At 45.2% G+C, this 25,212-nt stretch overlaps 1 protein-coding gene and 2 non-coding genes across 5 annotated transcripts in view; all 3 read left to right on the top strand.

Moving 5' to 3' along the window:
• The window catches only part of LOC141148468 (nucleoside diphosphate kinase A1), an 80,978-nt gene extending 56,246 nt beyond the window's left edge, over positions 1 to 24,732 (top strand). The window contains exons 1-5 of one of the 3 annotated variants that reach the window (XM_073635964.1): positions 9,165 to 9,317; positions 10,192 to 10,321; positions 14,040 to 14,141; positions 18,579 to 18,691; positions 24,470 to 24,732. In XM_073635964.1, coding sequence (XP_073492065.1) covers positions 10,193 to 10,321; positions 14,040 to 14,141; positions 18,579 to 18,691; positions 24,470 to 24,590 — 465 coding nt within the window. In that variant the 5' untranslated portion in view covers positions 9,165 to 9,317; position 10,192 and the 3' untranslated portion in view covers positions 24,591 to 24,732. Of the gene's footprint in view, positions 1 to 9,164; positions 9,327 to 10,191; positions 10,322 to 14,039; positions 14,142 to 18,578; positions 18,692 to 24,469 lie in introns of those variants that run through there. The other 2 variants (XM_073635963.1, XM_073635965.1) reach the window with 2 other exon arrangements.
• LOC141101928 (small nucleolar RNA SNORA68) lies at positions 12,743 to 12,867 on the top strand. Its single transcript, XR_012235057.1, has one exon. It is a non-coding gene; the product is annotated as a small nucleolar RNA SNORA68 (small nucleolar RNA).
• Positions 17,712 to 17,839, top strand: LOC141101927 (small nucleolar RNA SNORA68). The gene has a single exon (XR_012235056.1). It is a non-coding gene; the product is annotated as a small nucleolar RNA SNORA68 (small nucleolar RNA).
• Positions 24,733 to 25,212: the final 480 nt, after the last annotated feature.

Genomic DNA, 25,212 nt, shown 5'->3' with positions numbered 1-25,212 from the left:
TCCCACTGACACCAATGATGGGGCACAATTCCCCCCAATGACACCAATGATGGGGCACTATTCCTCCCAATGACACCAATATTAGGGCAATGTTTACTCCAACTGATGCTGGTACATTATATACTCCTGATGGCCGCAGTCCGTCCCCCTAAAGTCTGAAGGAAAGTCAACTGGCCCTTTGTTTAGATAGTTTGGAGACCCCTGACAAAGGTGATATAGACATTGTAAACAATTACTGAGTTACAATGTATATGTAAAGCGCTGCGTAAATTGACGGCGCTATATAAGTACCTGAAATAAATAAAATAAATAAATAAATAGTTGCGCTATTAAAGTGATATTAAAAAGTCCAAAAGTGATACAGAAGGATTTCTTAATCCTCGCCACCATCCACCACTGAGAGTAAGTGATCTCTTGAAGCCCCACCAACAAGCATAAAGGTGCCCGCTTACCACCAGCTCCCAGAGACCTCCTATTACGGAAGGTCACTGACACATATACACCCAGCCTGGGCCTTTGGAATCATCTGAGGGTCCTCTCACAGCATCCCGACCAACCCTCCGGAGTATGATGTCATAAGTAAACCCAAAATACAGAAGGCTCCACGTGCAAAATCCTCAAAACTTTATTATCAAAGCTCAAAATTACACTTACATCATTAGTAGTAAATATTCGCCTTTTAGAATCAATTTCGCCACCTGGCAAAAACAGCAGCAACCCATCCCTCCGGGACTCGTGGTCAGGGAACATACAGCATTAGCTTAGAGGCAGACGCAAATGCGCAGGCCTGCTGATGCCCGTCTCACTGCGAATAGGTGTGTGCCAGTGCACATTACCCGTTGACCCTGGCACCAAGTGGCCTGTATAAGTGCAGCAGCTGCACTAGTCCTTTGCTGTCTGATCTGCAGCTGTACCCCGTGTTCCTGTATCTGATCCTGCTGATTCCTGTGTTTGACCCGGCTTGCTCCTGACTTTGCTTGATCGCTACCTACCCTGACCTTGGCCTGTCTTGGACTTTGCTCTGCTGCCTGATCATCTGCCTGATTCCGTGTTGCCGATCCTTGCCTGTCCCTGACGTAGGGTTGCTACGTGCATACCTCCCAACTGTCCCTGCTTTGGGGGGACTGTCCCTGATTTGGAGCAATGTCCCTCTGTCTCTCATTCCTCCTCATTTGTCCCTCATTTTGGTCTGATTTATATATTGTATATATAAAATGCACTTTTTATCTATCAAAAAGTGTTTCCCAGGGCTAAACCTTTCATCTGATTTCTAAATTGTTGCATTTGTAAATTTCAAAAGCCAATATAAAGGAATAGTAGTGGTAAAAAAAAAAGCACTTGTGGGTTTAACCTCTCTTGTTTTTTTTGTTTGTTTTTTGTACAATTCTCCTTTAAGGGGGCGTGGCAAGGGGTGTGTCCTATGCCTGCATACTTTTGCTGATAGGTGTCCTTCATTCCCATCTCAAAAAGTTGGGCGGTATGGTCATGTGTCAGGGATTCACCCGCACAGTCCAGGTTTTGAATCACATTGCCGGGGTTTCAGTCCCCTGAAACCCAGATGCATTTTTCAGACATGAATATATATATATATATATAACATGTATGGATGTTTACAATGTTTGGGACTGTGTTAATATCTCACAGAAGTGTTGCTGCTATGAAAATTGATATATATATGTTTGGTATTTGGTGCAGTTTCTACCTCTTTTTTACTTAAAATGGGAGTAAACCCATCCATAAAACCGGTTCATTTATTGCACGTGCCGAAAATGTAACACTCCCATTGGTTGTGCTCTTAACCAAACTGTCAAACTGTCCAATGGCTGGTGTCATAACTGATTACATGTGCAGCATCATGGCAGCTGTAGCTTAAAGTGGTGTTCCACCCAAAAAAAAAAAAAATATATTTTTATTTTATTTTATTTTGCAAAAAAAAATAAAAAATTCATGAATGTGGCTAAAAAAAAGAAAAAAAAAAACATTTGGAAATTTTTTTTTTTTTTTTACTCACCTCTAAATGGCTGTTGCTAGGAGGTCCCTCGTAGTCTGCCTCCTTGAGTCCCTGGGCTTTTGACATCACTTCCCCTCGGTGCAGGAAGGACTCAGCTCTGCCCCCTCCCTCTTGTCAATCATCTGGGACACATTACAGGTCCCAGATGATTGTGCAGGCCAATCACGGCACGCGGCCCAGCTCGCGCATGCGCAGTGGGTGCCCGGCTGTGAAGCCACAGCCGGGCGCCCGCAGTGACAATGCCGGCGCCGCCGAACGGAGGGGGAGAGGAGCGGGGCTTCGATCCCTCGCATCGCTGGACCCTGGGACAGGTAAGTGTCCGATTATTAAAAGTCAGCAGCTGCAGTATTTGTAGCTGCTGACTTTTACTTTTTTTTTTTTTTTTTTTATAATGGGAACACCACATTAAACAAAGGCAAAGATGGCAGCTTCCTTGGCTGAAAACGATAAGGGGGTTTACTTATACTTTAATAGGTGATATAATGCTGTTTTTTTGTTGGCTTTTGGTTTCCTATGTGATATAAATAAAGTTTTTGTAAAAAAAAAAAAAAAAAAAAAGTAAAGCTACAACCAAGCATTTAAATCTTGCTAAAAAAAAAAAAAAAAAAAAATAAAAAAGTTACACCAAGCACTTAACACCCCCAACCCCCCCCCCCCCCCCCCGCAGAAAAAAAAAATGTTGAGCCCGCCCTGCCCCCAACTACAAGCATTTTACGTACTGCTGCACATAATGGAGTGAGAGCGATAATTCTGGGCCCATTAGTCACAATTACCTCTAAACTGATAACTTGAAGGGGCTTTTAAAGCGCCACCTATGGAAAATATATGGTACTGAAGTTTGATGCGGTTTCATAGGAGCATGCAGTCAAGCCTTGACATGTCAGGTATCTGATTACTTAGTGCAACCTCATCTTTTATTTTTTTACCCAAAAATTGGGTATTATATTAGATTTGCATGTCCTAAAATTAGCTTATAGCGGATTTTATAATGGAATTTTAAAAACCGATTTACCACCATTTTATTCTTCAGGGTCAGAAACATAGGTGTGTGCAGCCTATTGCATTAGGATGTGCACCCCAAAGCTCAAACACACATGAGCGCCACCTGCTGTCACAGGAAGAGGGCTCTGGTGGTGGGAGCCAGTTGATTGGGAGCATATAACGATACACCCTAATTATGGGTGTAACGTGTTCCTAAAGTTGAACCTAGATTTTATTATAATGGGGGCATTTACAATGGCCACTGGCACCCCCAACCACCCACCTGGTGCTGCTCCTGGATAATGCTAATGCACATGGGGTGATTAGGGTGTGCCTAGGCACCCCCGGCACACCCTGTGCGCACGCCTATGGTCAGAAAATAGATCATGTTTGGGGATTTAAACTAATCTTCGGGCCCAAAATTATTTTTTAAAAGTTTGCAAAAAAAAAAAAAAAAAAAAGGCAAACACAGCACGGCAGGGAAAGGGTTCAGGACAGTTCTTTATATGTGTTCTGGTCTAGAAGTTCAGACATTTTGCAGTCAGAGGACAAATATGACAGCCAGGCAACTGACATCTTCAGAAGAAGCTCAACAGCGGCAGCCTGTGTATTCCTCTTATGACAAGCACCGTACAATACATGTGTGTAATAGACTGGCCATAGCATGTCACCGTGTGTATTAGAAGCTGCAGCAAGTCAGATGGAACCCCCCCCCCCATCTCATTTCCTGGCTGGAGGGCATCCAGCATCATCTAGCTCTTTCCTCCCCCTGCCTGACTGTCCCCGGCCCACCCCTTTTCTTCCTTTTCAGTTCTTTCAGTCGTGAAGGCTCATCATCACATGTGGGCGTTACCCACACCTCCCCAACTTTTTGAGATGGGAATGAGGGACACCTATCAGCAAAAGCATGCAGGCATAGGACACACCCCCTTGCCACGCCCCCTTAAAGGAGAATTGTACAAAAAACAAGATTGGTTAAACCCCCAAGGGCTTTTTTTTTACCACTACTATTCCTTTATATTGGCTTTTGGAATTTGCAAATGCAGCAATTTAAGATTTGGATGTAAGGTTTAGTGCTGGAAAACACTTTTTGATAGTTAAAAAGTGCATTTTATATACATCTATATGGATCAGACCAAAATGAGGGACAAATGAGGAGGACTGAGGGACAGAGGGACATTGCTCCAAATCAGGGACAGTCCCTCCAAATCAGGGACAGTTGGGAGCTATGGCATTACCTATGATGGTTTGTAGCAAATACAGCAGGAGCAGCAATAGGACGAGCAATGCTCCTCCAGATTGACACCCGCCTATCATGTGATATTTGATTTGATATTTACTCAAATCTCGAGGGCTTCCGAGCGGAGTACTGAGGCCGGGTGGTGTGATGTTTTCAGAGAGCGATGTATGCACCCTGCCAGCCCCATCCACCAGCCATGGTCTTCCTGCATTGCATAGAGAATGCCAGAAGACTCAGCGATGACATCAGCGGCTCCAATATAAAGTATGTCATGAAAATTAAATATTTATATTAGGGTTCCACCAATGGCGTCTTTTTTTTATCGGCGAGTACGAGTACCGATACTTTCGGTGCCAATTGCATCAATATAAAAAATTTGGCGCAAATCGTGCATGCATGTAACCTTGGCCGTGTCCTGAAGAAGCCTAGCGGCGAAACGCGTAGACATACAAGGGCTCACTGCACAATAAACATGGATGCATATGTGTTACAATTTTTATTCCTATATCTTTTCTATGTAATTGTTAACCTTAATAAATTTGAATATTTTAAATTGTTTCCTCTCCATTGTTTCTTAGCCCATAAAGTCCGCCCTCCTGGTAATACTTTAGTACTACCTTATTTTTCTGTCGTGCATGCAAAGAATCGCATGCCATTTGAACAGGAATGTGGCGTGATTCCTGTCCGAATTGCATGCAGTTCCCCCCACTGCTCCTGTATAAGGATGGGCTCGGGGCATGTTCGCAAACCCCACGTGCACGAGCCCGCCAGGAAGCTGACACTGCGCAGCGCTAATCACAGGCAGTGAGACATTTCCCCCGATCCGTGGCTGCACATATCAGGAAATGTCTCACTGCCTATGATAGTGCTGCGCAGTGTCGGCTTCCTGGCGGGTTCGTGCACCTGGGGTTGCGAACACGCCCCGAGCCCATCCTTACTTGTCTGTATGTTGAAAGGGAAAAGCGCCATCTAGTGGCCAGTTTAAAAAATGTTAGAAGTCACAGATATCTGGCCACATGCAAAATAGGCGTCCCGGTCCGCCGCGACATGTTCATGTAATTAAAATTAAATCTTTATATTAGGGTTGCACCGATACCAGTGTTTTTTTTATTGGCGAGTATAAATACCAATGTTTTCGGTCAAGTACTCGCTGATACCGAGTACTGATACTTTGCGGTGCGATTTGCGTCAATACAACAAAAAAAAGTGGTGCAAATCGCACTGCAAAGAATTGCATGCGATTTGAACAGGAATGTGATGCGAACCGCATGCGATTTCCCCCCCACTGCTCCTGTTTTTATGTGTGCGTGTGTTTATAGAAAGAGAAAAGCGCCATCTAGTGGACAGTTTAAGAAATGTTAGAAGCCAGTAAATCTCTGACCATATGCAAAATAATCGACGGTAAAGAGGTGTCCCAGACCGCAGCGACATGTTCGTGTAATGAAAATTAAATATTTATATTAGGGTTGCACTGATACCGTTTTTTTAATTGGCGAGTACGAGTACTGATACTTTGCGGTGCAATTTGCGTCAATACAAAAGAAAAAACATTGGCCTCAATCGCACTGCAAAGAATCGCATGCAATTTGAACAGGAATGCAATGCGATTTCTGTCCAGGTGCACTGCTCCTGTGTGTGTATATAGAAAGGGAAAAGCGCCATTTAGTGGGCAGTTTAAAAAATGTTAGAAGTCACAGTACATATCTGGCCACATGCAAAATAATCTACATAGGTGTCCCGGTCCGCCGATGATAGCAAATAGCAAATCACGGCCGATGGAGGAGCTCACAGGGCTGAAGATGAAGTTTTGGGACCCCGTGAGTATAGTGCAGGAAGTGAGGTCAGCTTGGGGTGGACCACCTCTACATCTCCTCCAGCCCTGTGAGCACCTCCAGCAGCCCTGATTTGCTGTCATCGGCGGACCGGGACACCTACAGTGCCTTAAAAAAGTATTCATACCCCTTGAAGTTCTCCACATTTTGTCATGTTACCTTAATTTTATTGGGATTTTATGTGATAGACCAACACACAGTGGCACATAATTGTGAAGTGGAAGGAAAATGATAAATGGTTTTCAACATTTTTTTGCAAATAAATATGTGAAAAGTGTGGGGGGTACATTTGTATGGCGCCCCCCGGAGTCAATACTTTGTAGAACCGCCTTTCTCTGCAATTACAGCTGCAAGTCTTTTTGGGGATGTCTCTACCAGCTTTGCACATCTAAAGAGGGACATTTTTGCCCATTCTTCTTTGCAAAATAGCTCAAGCTCTGTCAGATTGGATGGAGAGCGTCTGTGAACAGCAATTTTCATGTCTTGTCACAGATTCTCAATTGGATTTAGGTCTGGACTGTGACTGGGCCATTCTAACACATTAATATGCTTTGATCTAAACCATTCCATTGTAGCTCTGGCTGTATGTTTAGGGTCGTTGTCCTGCTGGAAGGTGAACCTCCGCCCCAGTCTCAAGGCTTTTGCAGACTAACAGGTTTTCTTCTAAGATTGTCCTGTATTTGGCTCCATCCATCTTCCCATCAACTCTGACCATCTTCCCTGTCCCTGCTGAAGAAAAGCATCCCCACATGATGATGATGCTGCCACCACCATGTTTCACGGTGGGGATGGTGTGTTCAGGGTCATATGCAGTGTTAGTTTTCCGCCACACATAGCGTTTTGCTTTTAGGCCAAAAAGTTCAATTTTGGTCTCATCTGACCAGAGCACCTTCTTCCACATGTTTGCTGTGTCCTCCACATGGCTTCTCACAAACTGCAAACTGGACTTCTTATGACTTTCTTTCACCAATGTCTTTCTTCTTGCCACTCTTCTATAAAGGGCAGATTTGTGGAGTGGATGACTAATAGTTGTCCTGTGGACAGATTCTCCCACCTGAGCTGTGGATCTCTGCAGCTCCTCCAGAGTTACCATGGGCCTCTTGGCTCTTCTCTGATGAATGTTCTCCTTGCCCGGCCTGTCAGTTTAGGTGGACGGCCATGTCTTGGTAGGTTTGCAGTTGTGCCATACTCTGTCCATTTTCAGATGATGGATTGAACAGAGCTCAGTGAGATGTTCAAAGCTTGGGATATTTTTTTTATAACCTAACCCTGCTTTACACTTCTCCACAACTTTATCCCTGACCTGTCTGGTGTGTTCCTTGGCTTTCATGATGCTGTTTTTTCACTAAGGTTTTCTAACAAATCTCTGAGGGCTTCACGGAACAGCTGTGTTTATACTGAGACTAAAGGGGTTGTTACTGTAACTCTCGTGTTCTTCTAGTGACCGGCCCCCCCGGCCCCCCATTTTACTCACCTGAGCCCTGTAATTCCCACGGCGGGGACGCACTGTCTCTCTGCTCGGGGTTCTCGGCTCTTGATTGGATAGATTGATAGCAGCGCAGCCATTGGCTCCCGCTGCTGTCAATCAAATCCAACGACGCGGTCCCCAGGGACGAGTCCAGCATTCTGCGTCTATGGATGCAAATCCTCGACTCAGGAGCGCACCCACAAGGAACACCCCCCCCCCAGATTCTCGGCTCTTGATTGGATAGATTGATAGCAGCGCAGCCATTGTCTCCCACTGCTGTCTATCAAATACAATGATGCGGCGGCGGGGCCGAGTCCAGCATTCTGCGTCTATGGACGCAAATGCTGGACTCGGGAGCGCACCGCAAAGTAATCCCCCAGGAGAGCGCTTCTCCTAGGGGCTTATACAATGCGGGGAGGAGCTACCAGCGCCGCCAGGGGACCCCAGAAGAGGAGAATCGGGGCCACTCTGTGCAAATTGAACTGTGGAGATAAGTATGACATGTTTGTTATTTAAAAAAAAAAACAAAAACACAAATCTTTACAATCACTTTAAATTACACACAGGTGGACTCTATTTACTAATTAAGTGACTTCTGAAGGCATTAGGTTCCACTAGATTTTAGTTAGGGGTATCAGATTTATTTGTAAAAATTGTTGAAAACCATTTATCATTTTCCTTCCACTTCACAATTATGTGCCACTTTGTGTCCATCACATAAAATCCCAATAAAATACATTTACGTTTTTGGTTGTAACATGACAAAATGTGGAAAATTTCAAGGGGTATGAATACTTTTTCAAGGCGCTGTACTGTGAGTTCTAACATTTTTTTAAACTGCCCACTAGATGGCGCTTTTCCCTTTCTATACACACACACAGGAGCGGTGGGAGGAATCGCTTGCGATTTGGACAGGAGTTGCATTGCATGCGATTCTTTGCAGCGTGATTTGCGCCCATTTATTTTGTTTTTGACGCAAATCGCAACGCAAAGTATCACTATTGGGAGTAGCAATACTCGTGCAAATGCTTGGTATCAGTACTGGTATCATGCATCCCTAATTTATATATACTGTATATATAGCAGCTGCAATAAATTGAGGGAGGGGGGTCATATATGTAACAATACAATTGTTCAATCTATGGAATCGTATCATTCAGAAAATAATTGCACGGAATGAGCAGATCGATCAATAAGTTATTGATCCCATTAGAAATGAACAATCGGAAAATTAAATTAAATGTGAAGTTTAATCTGCTTACATTTTGCCTTCCCTGGTCCCCCCCCCCCCCCCCATCAACATGCTAATGACTTTTTTTTTTTTTATAAAATGTTTTTTTTTTTTATTATTGACATTTTATGGTGTTATTTTGTAATTCATTAGGTAATTGCCCCCCATTGCCCCTCACACTGCCCCCACCCCCCCCCCCCGCACTATTTCCAGCTCCATAATCTGCATTACATGTCTGCTCTCTATACATAGCCCCCATGCACATGTCAGGACCGGCATGCACCGCGGCACGCCCTTATTTAGCATAACCAGCGGCGCGGCCCCTCCTTTTTTTTTTTTTTTTTTTTCTTGTTGTCCATTTGAGCCAATCAGAATCCTCCTCACATCTTTCCTCCCCCCCAGGCTCGTTCCTCCGCTGCTGGAGAAATGAATGGGGAGGGGGGGGCGCGCTTTCTCCAATCAGGAGGTCGCCCCGAGCCTGACGTCACACGGAGTATAAAAGCCGCCAGCACGGGCGTTCTCTCTTCTCTCTCTTCCAGTTTCCCCGGGTGAAAGTGAGCGGGGTGCGATTGTGGGGGGAGGACGGGCCTTTAGGGTTTACGATGGCTAAAAGGGATTGCAGGCGGTGTGGCCCCCGTACATAGGGGCCCCAATCGTTTTTATTGGTTCTTGTATTGGGGGGGTTACAATGTAACGTGTCACATTAATTTTTAAAATATTTTTTTTAATTAAATTTTTCTTGTAATTTTATATATCTGAGGACAGTAGTTTGTCTTTCTAGTTGCTGGTGAATGTTGAACTTTGCAGCAGTAGTGAGCTGTCATTGGTTAACCACCGACACCTTTTGGGGCCCACTGGAGATTTTATTTTCTATGTTTAACGCAGTGGAGTTTGCTGCCCCCCCCCCCCCCCATAAGAAAGTGAGAGCGAGAACTCCATGAACCAATCAGTTCTCCATCTGTGGAGCTGGTGGTCAATGAGTGACGTTCTCCTTGTTCCGTCCCGGGGTGGTCAATCGGTGATGATCTCCTCGTCCTGTGCTGTCCCGGGGTAGTCAATGAGTGACGTTCTCCTTGTCCCGTCCCGGGGTGGTCAATCAGTGATGATCTCGTCCTGTGCTGTCCCGGGGTAGTCAATGAGTGACGTTCTCCTTGTTCCGTCCCGGGGTGGTCAATCGGTGATGATCTCCTCGTCCTGTGCTGTCCCGGGGTAGTCAATGAGTGACGTTCTCCTTGTCCCATCCCGGGGTGGTCAATCGGTGATGATCTCCTCGTCCTGTGCTGTCCCGGGGTAGTCAATGAGTGATGTTCTCCTTGTCCCGTCCCGGGGTGCTCTGGTGGTCCAATGGGTGACAGTCTCCACGTCCTGGTGTTTGTCCACTTTTGTCATGTATGTTTGACTTAATTTATTTTAAACTTTCACTTGTAGGATGGCCGCCAACAAGGAACGCACCTTCATTGCCATCAAGCCAGATGGCGTCCAGAGAGGACTCATCGGCGATATCATCAAACGTTTCGAGCAGAAGGGCTTCCAGTTGGTGGCTATGAAGTTTCAGCAGGTGATTGCTTGTTTATTTTTTTTTGAGTTGTGCCCACTGCTACTGGACGGGTGGTGTATACAGGGATGTTATTGCTAAGAGGGGGGGCTGTATAGCAATGGTATAGATGGCTTCCAGTGTTGGGAGGTATACAGCAATGGTGTAGCCTGGTGTCCACTGTTTGGGTTTACGGTAGTGGTACAGATGGCTTACGGTGTTGGGAGTATACAGCATTGCTGTAGGTGGGTGACCAGTGCTGGTGGATGCGTAAAGCCTGTGCTACAGCTGGAATCTTATGGCTTGGGGGGGGGGGGGGGGGTGTATACAGCAGTGGTATAGCTGGGTGTCCAGTGCTTGTGGGGGGTATAGCTGGGGGTCCAGTGATGGGTGTACAAAAGTGGTATAGCTAGGTGTCCAGTGTGGGGCATATACAACAATGGCATGGCTGAGGGCGTATAAAGCAGTGGTATAGCTGAGTGTCTGGTGGGGCATATACAGCAGTGGTGTAGTTGGGTGTCCAGTGCTGGAGAGTATACAGCGGGGAAATTGCTGGGGGGTGTACCGCAGTGGTATAGATCATCCCTTTAAACCTGAACACAAATGAATTATAAAGGTTCTATAACTATTTTAATGCAGATAAGACCCCAAGTGAGTTTAACTACCAAATTAATCAGCCCACGTCCCTGTGTAATGTTGGGTTTTAAAGGGATGAGGTGGCATTCCTAGTTGGTGGTTACAGTAAAAGTATAGTTGGTATAGCAGCCCTCTATGTATACAGCTTGTACTACAACCTAATCCAGTATTGCAGACACTGTACACGTCCCCTCCACTGTTTTGGGGGCTCTTAGCACAGATCTGACATTCTGAGCTTTGCTATGTTCCTGCAGACAGTAAAATGCCGCCTTCTCTTTATTAGCTGGACAGTTTCTGCACTATATCAGTTCTGCTAATTTCCTACAGTGATGATTTGGCTGTATTATGAGCTGCAAGCAATTAAGAGACCCTTTCAGAGAATACACAAATTGGAACCCCCCTCTCCTCTGCCTGTCATCAAGACCTCAAATGATGGTTTCCAGCCATCTCTCCATCTACAGATGTTGGGAATGGACACCAAATGGCTAATAGGTCTTTGTAACACATTCATAGACTTGTTGCTGGTTACAAGCCGGCCTGGTGCCAGGTGGGAACAGAAATGGAAGGCGCCGGTGTTTCAGGGCACTCTATTCTCTGGATGTGACTTTTTGTGCGGTGACCTTGAGTTTTAATCTCAATCTGTTACTACTGAAAACTCCCGGTGAGGACTTCTCATGGTGAGGCCTGACCTTGCATTGTGCTCTGTGCTTTGTGTAGGGAGGAGCTCCATTTCCTGGTTTGCACAGGAAACTTGACTCCTGATCTTGACTCCGGTTAACCCCTTCCCGTTTGTTTTCTGCTGCTCAGATTGCTTTACCATCTGTTTCCTTGCCATGTATATTGTGTTCAATTGCATGACTACTTGGACCTAGAACATGCACTTTATAGGCACACCCATACAAATAGTTGAAAAATATAATCTTTCATTTAAACCTTATTCAAAACAATATTTCCATACATATGATTAAAATCATTACGTAGTTTGACCTACAAAGCACTCACCACACCAATTTTACCAATTATTACCAAATTGTATAAAGGTAAGGTTGGCTTGAATAATATACCAAGATTTACACATGGTTAGTGGTTGAGGTGTGATGAAGGTTGCTGTACAGGTTGCGCATGTCGGTGCTTCAGGAGCTTGAAAATCTAGTGTACATAAAAAAAAATGAATTTAACATCAAGTAGACCAGTTTTAATTTGCATATATAAATTAGTGCTAAGCATATCAACTATTTAAATCCAAAACCATGAGCAATCCACCAGCATAGCAACCAACTACAAGAGAGCAAACCTTGACTGTGGGGGCATATATAACCTTATGAATGTAACCCATTTAGATTAAGTAGGTATCAAACGCCACAAAGATGGAGGCTACTTGCAATACTAGAGGGGGCTGGACGAGGGGTGACCTGGGTCCCAGAGGGGGGCTGAGCGAGGGGTGACCTGGGTCCCAGAGGGGGGCTGAGCGAGGGGTGACCTGGGTCCCAGAGGGGGGCTGAGCGAGGGGTGACCTGGGTCCCAGAGGGGGGCTGAGCGAGGGGTGACCTGGGTCCCAGAGGGGGGCTGGACGAGGGGTGACCTGGGTCCCAGAGGGGGGCTGGACGAGGGGTGACCTGGGTCCCAGAGGGGGGTTGGAAGAGGGGTGACCTGGGTCCTACAGATTCAGCTTTGCCCCAGAAGCCATGAGCGATCCTGTCCTAGTTTTAGCTCAACAGAAGGTTGTGCAGTTAGTGATACTAAACACACATTGTTTAATTTACATTGTCCCCCTTCTGTATGTGGATTTAATTATTAAAATAAAATCTTGGTGCACACAAAACCCAAAGATTATTCTCTGTAATACTCTTGTCTGGTGTGCGCACAGCAACAGGACTATGTCGCCTTTCTGGAGCTGATGTGCCCATGAAAGTGAACCTAAAAGTTCTACACTTGTAATTCACTTTTGTTGTGAATTGTCACTTATAGGTGGAGTTCATACTGCCACAGACTAATATTTTTTTTTTCTTCTATCTTGACTGATATTTTAATGCTTAGTTAACATTGTGTGGGTCTCTGGTATGAAGCTTCCTAAGCTACTGTATTTGTTACAACTTGCACATGGGCACTATGTTGGTTATTTAAAAAAAAAAAAACAAAAGATTGTGCCACTGCACAAGAGAAACTTGCTGAAAATTCTTCTGCATCCTGCACTTCCAGGAGTGTTGAATGACCTGATCTCTGCTATTTCATCCAGTTGGCCTTCCTGATATCTACAGGGCACAGTGATGTAGGGGCTGATAGAAGGAACCAAACAGCAGATCTGCTCAGATCTGATGGGGAGGAAATGCTCAGCATAGAAACTCGCTGAGAACTGAGCATGTGCAGAGCTGCCAACACTGCTCTGCAAATTCCCTAGCTGAATTGGGGACATGGAGGCAAGGGGGAGACGGAGAGCTGTAGAATACAGAAAACAAATCTCAGTGACTGAGTATGAACCGCATGTAATATATAATTTATAGATTTTTTTTTTTTTTTTTTTTTATGTGGGTTTGGTGACTTTAATCCCCATCATCCCACTATGCATTCTGGGTGTGTTTTCTAAATGTTTGCTGGTTGCTCATTGCATCCTGGAAACGGCATGTTTTAAAACCCAAAAGCTACTTAAAATCCTTGGCCACGTGTGGTTGCACATTGCAGGTGCTGGTTGGTGCATGTTATCCATTGTGGGGTTCATTTCCAGTGTTTGAAACTTAGCTTTAATCTTATCCCTCAAGGCTTGACTTGTGCTCCAGACTAAACCTTAGTTTTGGTTAATGGTATAGGGTGCCTCTGTTGTGGACTGGTCTGTCCATGCTGGGAGATGTCATCCTGTGTGGGGTCACTGAGACAGGAAGTAAGGGGAAATTCCCCACCCCCAGCGGAGGCTCGGAGCAATAACCTGTCTGATCTGACCTGTTCTGTCCTGCCCCCCCATGCTGCTTGTTGGTGGATGACCTTTCTGGACAGCCCACTGCCCCGTACTGACTGCCTTTCCAGCTTCCCCATGAATGTAGAATTGGCATTAAAAAGCAAAGTACCCTCTACCTTTATAAATGGGACACTAATGACTTCCTTTCTCATTTAGGCCACTAAAGAGCACCTTCAACAGCACTACATTGAACTGAAGGACCGTCCCTTCTACAAAGGACTGGTGGAATACATGAACTCTGGCCCTGTGGTCGCCATGGTGAGTCTATTGTTGGGATCGACTGCTTTGTTTGCTGGTGGGTGAAGTTGGGTTACATGACTATAGAAAAGTTTTAGAACAGTTGCCAATCTAGTGCAAAAGTGTAATTAAAGGAAAGACTTTTCGTTTTTTTAGAGGTGATTAGGTTTTTATCGCCATTTGTGTCCCCACTAGGGAGATTCACCCCCTTTTGTTTACTGTTATCACTGAGTGAAAGTGAGAATCCCAACTTTTTGGGTTGTCGCAGGACAGGAAAAGAGGGGAAGTCTTCCAATGGGGACACTGGTTCCAGGGATGAGGGATTTCCTCACTTCTGTTTTGTCTGGGATGGGAAGTGAAGGAAAATCTCCCCATGTGACACAAATGGTAAACTGATAATGTACAACATTTCCTTAAAAAAAAACCTTTGCCTTTAATTGTACTTAAAGTGGAGTTTCACCCAGAAATGGAACTTCGGCTGTTCAGATTCCCCGCCCCGTCACATTTGGCACCTTTTTCAGGGGGGAGCAGATGCCTGTCAAATCCAGGTATTTGCTCCCACTTCCAGGGAAAATCGCTGCACATTGTGCAGTGACCTAGACAATGTCTGGCAAATCCCCCCCCCCCCCCCCCCCCCCTTCTGGGACACACACAGGTCCCAGAAGACAGCAGGGACCAATCAGAATGTGCAATAGGGAACCAGAAGTGAAGCAAAGTCTTCCCTGCCTGGTTCCTTTACCAGGAATGGTGGCGGCAGCACCCAGGAGTCAATCCAAAGGGCGGCTGTGGTGCTGACATCATGGGCTCCCTGGACAGGTAAGTGTCCATATATTAAATCGGCAGCTACAGTTTTTTTTTTTTTTTTTTTTTTTTTTTTTTTTTTTTCCTGCTGGCAGAACTCCACTTTAACACTCTGATATGATGCTTGCTAAAACCTCATGCGCACATAATCTGGTGCAATTGGCCTCTAGATTTAATTGTCAAGGCTTAATTGAACGAACTGAAGTTAGAAGCTAATTGTTTACTATGTACAACTGCACCAGATTCTGTGTGGATAAGTCAGAGGCTTGGTTCATGCTTGTGCTATGTGGGAACCCTGTGAATCCACTGCAGGTTCCTGCATTGCACCTGACTCCCACAGCGGTTCACACTGCCGTATGCAGTCATTGTTAATGACACCCCCATTTCAGCTCGCATATCACACTGCGAACTCAGTTTGAACATGAATCGGATTGCATGTGGTGTGCTGTGCGATTTGCATAGCGCAGTAGTGTGAACCAGCACTTAGTAAATCTCCCCCCTTGGTGTTGCCAGTAGCAGCTGTTTTCCAAATATATTACTAATGCAGGTTCAGACTCATGGGGCTTTACACTTGGGGGTGGTTGGGGGCTGGAAAAGTGTTAAGTTGCGTTTTACTGCCCTATGGCAGGCTGGTTGTACACAAGTTGATTGATCAACTTGGTACATGCAGCCTGCCCACATACAGTTCAAACCTTGGCTGGTTCCTGCTGAACTGGCCAAGATTCAAACAGTCTATGGCCGGCCTTAGTTGGAAGGAATACACTGCCAATGGCACAATCCTGCACAGGAGACTTTGATTTAGAAACTGAAGTCTGGGAGGCAATCAAATCACTGAAGAGCTTCACATGATCTGCAGGGAATGATCAAAGGGTTTCCAGCAAAATCAACTTCTGGTCCTACAGGCCAATTGGCAAACTGACTTTCTATTACTCTTTAGGCCCCTTTCATAGGTGATCCAATCAGGTCCACTTGTCAGTTTTTCAGGTGGACCTGATTGACTCGTCCATGTATTTTTATGGACCAGCGAGTGTCCATTTAGACCCACCTATCGCCAATCTGGTCCACTAAAAAGGAAGGATCTGTTCCCCTTTTTGTCTAGGTGTATCAGAGGGCAGCTGTGTAGTTTACACCCAACTGCCCATAGAGCCGAGCAGGCTGTGTTCCTTGTCAGCGTCACATAATCAGAGCAGACATGGACCTGTCATTTGCCCTCTTCTCAGCAGGGGCTTGGACAATCTGCTGTGCAAAGTGTATTCAGCCCCGTGTGAAAGGGGCCTGAGATGCAGTAAGGTTTTGGGACATGTTGCTGTTGTGCCCCTTTTGTGCAGGGAGTTGGGGAAAAATTCATACTATCCCAGCCTGTTTCATTTCTTGCTTCTGCACTCCATGAAACTTTTACTGCAGTCTGCATGTTTTAAGGCATAACAAAGACCTGCGTGTCCTTAAATGTCATTGGTGACTGCGATTAGCAGTAAATGCTCTATCGTGCAGGGTGGATTTGATGTAAATCCCAGTTTTTAAAGGGCATCTGTCCCACAGCTCCTCTGACCCCCTGTTGACTCCCTGACAGTCTGTTTCACTTTAATGGGACGGCTGGTGATGCGGCAGTGACCCAACAAGGTGAGGGACGTGGCGGCAGCGGGTGACTGGATGCCTGCTAACAGGCACTGCCATGATGGATCTGAAATGACAGGTGCTCTTTCAATGTAAGGACTCATTGTTCTTAGAATCTTTTAAAGTGTAAGGTGAACTTACACAGGACCCCCTCCCCATCACCCCTGGTCCTGCTGTACCTAAAGTTGGCAATCGCCTGCTAGACATCAGGTCGCTGCTTCACTGGTCTAGGGATTTTAAATCCCCTGTGGCTTAATCTCCTAAACCTCTCTTAAAGGTACGTATTGGATGCACTGAAAAAATGCTAATGCAACTTTTTTTTTACCATGGGGTTTTTCAAAGGTCATGTGACTCAAACCACATCAAAAACATAAAATGGGTTCTTGCTGTGTTTTCAATGCATTTGAACTAGGTGTGGTGTTTGCAGGTTTTTTTTTTTCTGACAAAATACACAAAGCTGGCTTTTTAACACTGCAATGGAAGCCCAACAAATCAGAGTGCAGACATACATAGACTTTAAAGGGATACTTTTTTTTTTTTTTTTTTCTTGAGCTAAAGGTGCTGATGGCCAACAAACGCCTATTCAATTAAATTGATATTAAAGTCAAATATAATACAATTTTATATATAAATATAAATCTTGCTGTCTTTGGCCAAGTGCATCCTGCATTTTCAGTTTCAGCACCAAATTTCCATTTGGTGCTCCTCCTAATTGGTCGGTGTTGTCACATGCATGGTGTCGACCAATCAAGACCTGCCTAGCCCGTTCTGTCGGTTGGGGGGGAAGAAAGCTGTGGGGATTTCAAATTCTCAGACCAGTGAATCAGTGACCCGATGTCCCCCTCAAGGCTTGATTTGTAGTGCTCCAGCCTAAACCTTAGTTTTGGTCCTAGAGAGATTCTTGAGACGGGGTGACCTGGGTCCTAGAGACCTGGAAGAGGGGTGACCTGGGTCCTAGAGACCTGGAAGAGGGGTGACCTGGGTCCTAGAGACCTGGAAGAGGGGTGACCTGGGTCCTAGAGATTCGGCTTTTCCCCAGAAGCCATGAGCAATCCTGGTCTAGTTTTAGCTCAGCAGAAGGTTGCGAAGTTAAAGTGATACTAAACACACATTGTTTAATTTACATTGTCCCACTTATACTTCTGTATGTGGATGAAATGATTAAAATAAAATCTTGGTGCACACAAAACCCAAAGATTATTATTCTGTGTAATACTCTTGTCTGGTGTGCGCACAGCAACAGGACTATGTCGCCTTTCTGGAGCTGATGTGCCCATGAAAGTGAACCTAAAAGTTCTACACTTGTAATTCCTTTTTGTTGTGAATTGTCACTTATAGGTGGAGTTCATGCTGCTGTAGACTCATTTTTCTTCTATCTTGACTGGTATTTTAATGCTCCTCAAAGTTGAGTGAAACATTGTGTGGGTCTTTGGTATGACCATTCCTAAGATACTGTATTTGTTACAACTTGCACATGGGCACTATGTTGGCTAGTTAAAAAAAAAAAAAAAAACCAAAAGATTGTGCCACTGCACAAGATAAACTTGCTGTAAATTCCTCTGCATCCTGCACTTCCAGGAGTGTTGAATGGCCGGATCTCTGCTATTTCCTCCAATTGGCTTTCCCGATGTCTACAGGGCACAGTGATGTAGGGGGCTGATGGAAGGAACCAAGCAGACCAGGCACTGGGTAGTCACAAAGCTGTCAAATGCAAAAGACCTTTTTAGCAAGCTGATCTCCTCTTCAGTAGGAACAGTGCTAATGTCCTGGGCTTTGTTTTAAGTGGCTACAGTCCTTTTTTGTGTAGCCCAGCTAAACACTTAATTTTTCCTGAGGGAAAAAAAAAAAATTAACCAGAAAATAAACAAATTGGGCATGTAACTTCAATTAAATCTTAAGCACAGGGTTTGAGAAAATTAAATTCCACCCAAAAGTGGGACTTCCGCTCATTTGTCTCCTCCCTCCCCCTTCGGGGGCCACATTTGCTTTTGCATTGCTCCCTCAGCTTGTTTTGATCTGATTGTCATGTCCCTCTGCTCACAGGTCTGGCAAGGTTTGAATGTGGTGAAGACTGGCCGTGTTATGCTGGGAGAGACCAACCCAGTTGACTCCAAACCTGGCACCATCAGGGGAGACTTCTGCATACAGGTTGGAAGGTAGGTACCAGAGAAAGTTGTACAGACGTCGCTTGGCTTTGCTTTAAAGCTGGCCGTAGGGTGGAGTCTTGGCTGGTTCAGTGGGGACTGGCCAACATTCAAACTATGTATGGGCAGGCTGATTGTAACCATGTTGATCAACTTGGGTACTGATTTCAGCCAATTACTAGTGGCTATAATTTGGGGTGTTCTCCTGGATGGCTCCCTGTGACCTGCACCCCATTGCTGCTGGGAGAACACAATAGCTCCATAGGATGGATTCCCCCATTTAACACTGACTGGGGAATCCAGCAATTTTCTGGAAACTGTCTATAACTGGCTTAACAGTATCTCTTAACGATGCAGCAGTAGAGGACGTGTCTACAAAAACCACTGGCCCCTCTGTCCTGTTTTTGCAGCATGCTACAGTTGTGCAGCCACTCTGGTTTTACTGCACATAATGGCACAGTGAACTCTTCCCTTTAGCTGAGCTCAACCACTTAGATCAGGGGTCTCAAACTGGTGGCCCTCCAGCTGTTGTGAAACTACAAGTCCCATGAGGCATTGCAAGGCTGACAGTTACAAGCAGGACTCCCTCAGGCTGAGGCATGATGGGAGTTGTAGTTTCACAACAGCTTGAGGGCCGTCAGTCTGAGACCTCTGACTTAGATGGAAGTTGTTGTCCTGAGCCAGGGCAGCTACAGAGGCCCAATATGCTCAACAGCTGTCCTTAGAAATGGGCAGAGAATCCTTTTTAATGAGCCTTTTTACTTACAACTGCTTTTCCCATACAGGGGAAAGACAGGTCCACTTTAATGTTTCCCCCTTCAGCAATTTTCTGTGAATGTTCCAACTTAAAGGGGGTTCTATGGTCACAACATACACTTTAATTTTACATCAGCATTGTGATAAAACAATAGTAACTGACAATTGTATAAAATTGAAAAAGCTCCTTTTGTGTTAGAGTTTTGCTTGTCTCTGGCCATCTTTCCACAAATTCCTGGATCGCTCTGCATGCTCTGCAGTTCCCCTCCATTTCTATTTATTATACAGGATTTATATTGCGCCAACAGTTTGCGCAGTGCTTTACAACATGAGGGCAGACAGTACTTAAAATACAAATCAATACAGGAGGGATCAGAGGGCCCTGCTCATTAGAGCTTACAATCTAGAAGGGAGGGATTACATATCCCATGGTACCTTGATGCTTGCAAGCAGATTTCTGTACTGACTCCGCCTCCTGAAACTCCTCCCCCTCTGTAGGTCAGAAGGCAGACTCTGTGAAATGTGACACAGCCGTGCCCACTCACAAGACATAGTGACTACATGTCACAGAATTCAAGGAAGGAAATGTGTGGGGATCTTCAAGATGGTTCCAATTATTAGGACCATGCTGGAAATCCTTGAAATACAACGTGGACAATAATATTTTAATTTGACCATTGATAACTTTTTACATCTCTAACACCAATCAGCTACATATATGTGGCCCTGTGTAGACCCAGTTACTGTGCTGAGCAGCATGGTAGCCGGTGGAGATCGGTAAGCCTCCGATGCATACTTTTGATCGGGAGCTTTCTGATTATGTGACTGCCAATCACAGCAGTCACATGACCCAAATGTCCGCCTCCCAGCTTTTAGAACTCTTGAAGGGCTGGGAGGAGGTCATCAAAGGTTTAAGGAATTCCTTTTGTGAGCCCACTAGCTGGTGCTTTACCCAACCACCTCCCACATGTGGCAGCACAGGGCCCCCCTCTTCAACTTCAGGAGTGAAGGAAGCTTTGTGATCTGAGCCACTCTAGTTGGGGCTTGCAGAGGGACAAGGCTTCCTCCCAACCATTCCTGTAACAGCATGGGGCCCAGGCATCAGGGGAGAGCTGCATGTTCCTGCAAACCTGGAAGTCTCGGTACTTGGCTTTATGGAGTAAAGGGAAAGAGTGCTGTTAGAGGGGCTAAAGCTTTTTCTGATGTCCTCCAGATGGCAAACCTGCCTTTTTTTTTTTTTTTTTTTTTTTTTTATGGACAGGTATAAACAAAGGAAAAGCTCAGTACATTGTAATCCATCAGGTGCCTGGAGCTTGCAATAGATGAGATTATATGGACACAAATGGTTTCTAGAGTAACTACCCTGTTTCCCCAAAAATAAGACCTAGCGTGATTGTCGGTGATGGCTGCAATATAAGCCCTACCCTGTTTCCCTGAAAATAAGCCCTACCCTGAAAATAAGACCTACAAGGACTTTAACTAGGGCTTATTTGGGGGGTAGGGCTTATATTGCAGCCATCACTGACAATCACCCTAGGTCTTATTTTCGGGGAAACGGGGTATGCATTAAATAACAGCAGGGACGCACCCTTCCCTTTTCTGTGCACTTCTTTGCTTGCTAAATGATTTAGAGTTGAAATGTTATGGTGGATTTTATGTAAGGCTTCCTACAATCTCTAGGACACATGTCAAACAAGGCCCATATGTGGTACACCAGGCCATTTCATTTGGCCCTTGTACCCAGGGCTTTTTATAACCAGAAGTGAGATGTGGAAAACCTGTGAAAGAGCTGAGCTCTGCATAGCACACCCCTGAAGCTGCACTTTGTACATAGAGCACTCCTAAACCCTGCACTCTGTACACAGCACCCCTGAAGCTGCACTTTGTACATAGAGCACCTCCTGAACCCTGCACTCCATTGACCTCTGTAATGTATGTATACAGCACCCCTGAGACTGCACTCTGCACTTAGTGCATTCCTGAACACCATACATAATGCACTCTTGGTATGTATTGCCCCTTTTAAGATCATCCCATTGTTCTATGTGGTTCAGCTGGGGGATGTAGTTGGGTTCCTGCACCTATTCTCTGAGGGGGGGGAACCTGGATACATGTAAATAGTCTTAAAGATACAACCAGCCCTTTAAAGCTAAGCATAATGCTGACACGGCTCTCAAAGAAATGGAGTTTGACACCCCTGCTCTAGGATCTCACTATGGGGGTTGATTACTAAAACTGGAGAATGCAAAATCTGGTGCAGCTCTGCATGGTATCCAATCGGCTTCTAACTTCAGCTTGTTCAATGAAGCTTTGACAAAAAAACTGGAAGCTGATTGGTTTCTATGCAGAGCTGCACCAGATTTTGCACTCTCCAGATTTATTAAATTAACCCCAATGAGGAACATTGCTGTATCCACTGGCTGCAGGCATGGCTCACAGACTAAGAGGCTTCAGCGTGGAATGGGGGGGATCAGTTGGTAGATGTGGCATTTCCAAGGATTTGTCTTCTGTCCTGAGTGACTGCCTAAAGCGGATTGGCAGCTGCGCTCTGATTCTTGGCCTCTGCAAATGATCACAGGCAGCCATGATGGTGACCTTTTAATCTACTTACGGTGTGGTGCTCCAGATTGACATGCAAAAACCCAGCGTAACTTGGCAGCCTCGGCAGCTGTCTGTTAATGCTGTTATATGGTTCTGCGCTATGGGGAGTATTTGGGTCAGATGGCATTGTGGTACCGCACTGTGTAATAGGATTCAGCTGTCTGTTAATGTGGTCTATTGGTTCTGCGCTGCAGGAGTTTTTTTTGGGTCAGATGGTGCTCTGGTACTGCATAGTAATATAGTCTGAATGCCTGCACATGCTAAACCAGACTTTCTCAACCTTTTAAGCATAGAGGAACCCTTGAAATGACTTTCTGGTCTCATTTTTAGCAGGGGTAACCCCATTTACAACTTGTGATACATTAGTGCTGGGGGAATTTAATTGAAATTTCACGGACTGGTCAGTCAAATTATATAATTTTTTTTTTTTTTTTTCTCTGGCAGCAGAATTCTGAATCATGTTTTGTGTGACTCAGATCCTTCATGTCGGTTCCCTCTTTCAGTAGCATCAGTCCTCCACTTTAAATCACAGCCCCTCCTTTACACCACATTGCTCTTTATTTGCACCACAGTGCTCCCCTTACACCAAAGCACCCCCTTTATTTTACAGAATCCTCCCTCTTTGCATTGCAGCCTCCTTCTGTCTTCAGCCCCATTCACATCTCAGCCCCCCTCTTACTTGAGTCACCCCCCTTGACAGCAGTGTCTTTAGTCCCTCCTTCACATCAGTCCCCCCTCTCTTTACAGCTGGCTTCTCTTCAAATAGCCCTCACTTTGCATTAGAGCCCCCACCTTTATTTCTATTCTGGTCCACTTTGCATGAATGCCTCCCTATCATCCCCCCCCCCCCCCCCCCCGTCTTTAGAATCCTACCTTCAATAGTAAGCAGAGGGAAGGTGTGGCATGACTGGATAGGAGCTGCATAACTTCATATTAACAGGTAGGTGATTTGTTGCTAGAAACGCCCAGCATCCTTGCAGCAAATCACCAGGTTAACTTTAAAAGTTATACAAGCCTGCCGTCCAGTCATGCCACACCTTCTTCCTTTGCATTTGGTAACAAACTAAAGCTGTGGTGGCAGTGGGGTAGGAGTCTGGGCCCAAACTGTGGGTGCCATTTTGTGATACCTGCATTAGTGTGATGGTCAGTAGGAAGAATTTTTTTTTTTTTCCCCCCCCTACAGATTGCTAAAAAGAGAACTGGTGTCAGTGGGAACTTATCGGAGAGGCAAAAATCGGTCATTGCTCAAACCCCTAGCAACCTTTGGAGAAACACTGGGCTACACAACAGATCATGCTGCAGATTGCCAGTGTCAACCAGGGATGGGCTACTGATGGGTTACTGCAGCTTCATAGTGGCTACAAATAGAATGTCCAAGAATAGTAAAACATTTGTGTTTTTTATATCGGCCCAAACTTTTTAAAATGGTTCACACAGACCTTTCTGTCTCAGATGGGGGTATTGCCTGTTACTCCCTGGAGCTGACCTCCCGCCCCCCCACTTCATGGTCTGTGTGGAGATGGCCATCTTTGCTTTGTCACATCAAGGCTGCCCCCTTGACTGGTGGAGACTCCTAAAGTAGGGGTGTAGGGATCAGATAACAGAAAAAATGCAGAGATTCTAGCATTGCAGGTCTTTATGTACAGCTTGCCCTCCAGCAAGGAGAATAGTAGTGATATTGCTGGTGATGGTGCATTCTGATCTAAGATGAGTAATGTGGTCAAATGTGCTGCCCTGTCTGTTGGGAAATCTTAAAAGTTGCAACTTCAAGGGTCGAGGTACACAAGCTGTATCTTTCACCTAGAGGTTCATTTAAGGAATAATGTAAGTTTTGAAAAACATGCAAGGTTTCAAATGGAATACCCATAGTGCAGGAGTCTCAAACTGGTGGCTCTCCAGCTGTTGTGGAACTACAAATCCCATCATGCCTCTGCCTGAGGGAGTCATGCTTGTAACTGTCAGCCTTGCAATACCTCATGCTAGCTTTGCAACAGCTGGAGGGCCACCAGTTTGAGACCCCTGCCACGGTGAGACCTGAACCAAAATAGGGGGGGGGGGGGGATTTACTAAAACTTTTGCACTCAATCTGGTCCAGCTGTGCTTGGTAGCCAATTAATGTCTTAGATCAGCTTGTCTAAGTTTTGGCAATGAAGCCTGGAAGCTGATTTGTTTCTATGCAGATTTTGCCCAACCGTTTTAGTTAACCCCCTATTCTGTTGGATGGGGAAGGGGTATGGTGAACATTTGCCAGGTTAACTGTGTTCCCCATTGGTATAGGATCCTTTATCTGAGGATTTTCCAAAGGACAGCACAAGGAACTTGCTTGCATGTCACCCAATGTCCTAGGATATTGCATTACTTCAGCCAGTTACCTTCTATGATGTAATTTTGGACTGTTCTGTATTTACTAATCTGTCCTGTTCTGCTCTACAGGAACATTTGTCACGGCAGTGACTCAGTGGAAAGTGCCAAGAAAGAAATTGCCTTGTGGTTCAAAGACGATGAACTGGTTGAATACAACAACTGTGCCCAACAGTGGGTGTACGAGGACTGAGCTGCCCTCTGCTGCTCACCCAGTTGTCCGTTAACTGCTCCTCAAAGTATTAATAACCAGCAATTGCCTCTCCAGCTTGTCATGTTCTGGCAGTTCAGAGTGACATCACAGCACTTTTATTCCAATAAATCCTTAAAACTGGTGTAAACGTGTTTTCTGGTTTTTACTTTGTTAAATGTGTATTTGCTACGGAGCTAATACCGTTGCCTTAAGCGTTGATTGTATTGTGCTTGCTGTGGAGCTGAGCTGCTTTTAGAAAGTGGGTTACTAAGATCTTGATGTGTTTTGTAGTGATTTGGTGATCAGCTCCTGATGTAAAGCCCCTTAGAATATCCTTTCTCAGTTGGGGTTCATTGGATCACTAAGGTTCCTCCAATAGTTGACAAACCAAATTTTCTGACTCAAATATGTAACTACACCAATCTTTTTAGCTCTGAAATGGAGCATTCTTCCTGATGACCACCAATGTAAGGGTCAGGTGGCAGGCAAGAAAATTGTTGGGTGCAAGCAGAGGTTGTGGGCAGGAAAGAGTAGGTAGGCTCAAGCAGAGGTTATGGGCTGGCAGCTGCAGGAAGTTTGGTCTGGGCTTTTGTGGGCAAGAAGTCGGATCCAGGAAAAGGTC

The sequence above is a fragment of the Aquarana catesbeiana genome, linkage group LG06 (assembly GCF_042186555.1).
Source record: "Aquarana catesbeiana isolate 2022-GZ linkage group LG06, ASM4218655v1, whole genome shotgun sequence".
Lineage (NCBI taxonomy): Eukaryota > Metazoa > Chordata > Amphibia > Anura > Ranidae > Aquarana > Aquarana catesbeiana.
The sequence above is the reverse complement of the archived record's forward strand: the minus strand, read 5'-3'. Positions and strand labels throughout refer to the sequence as shown.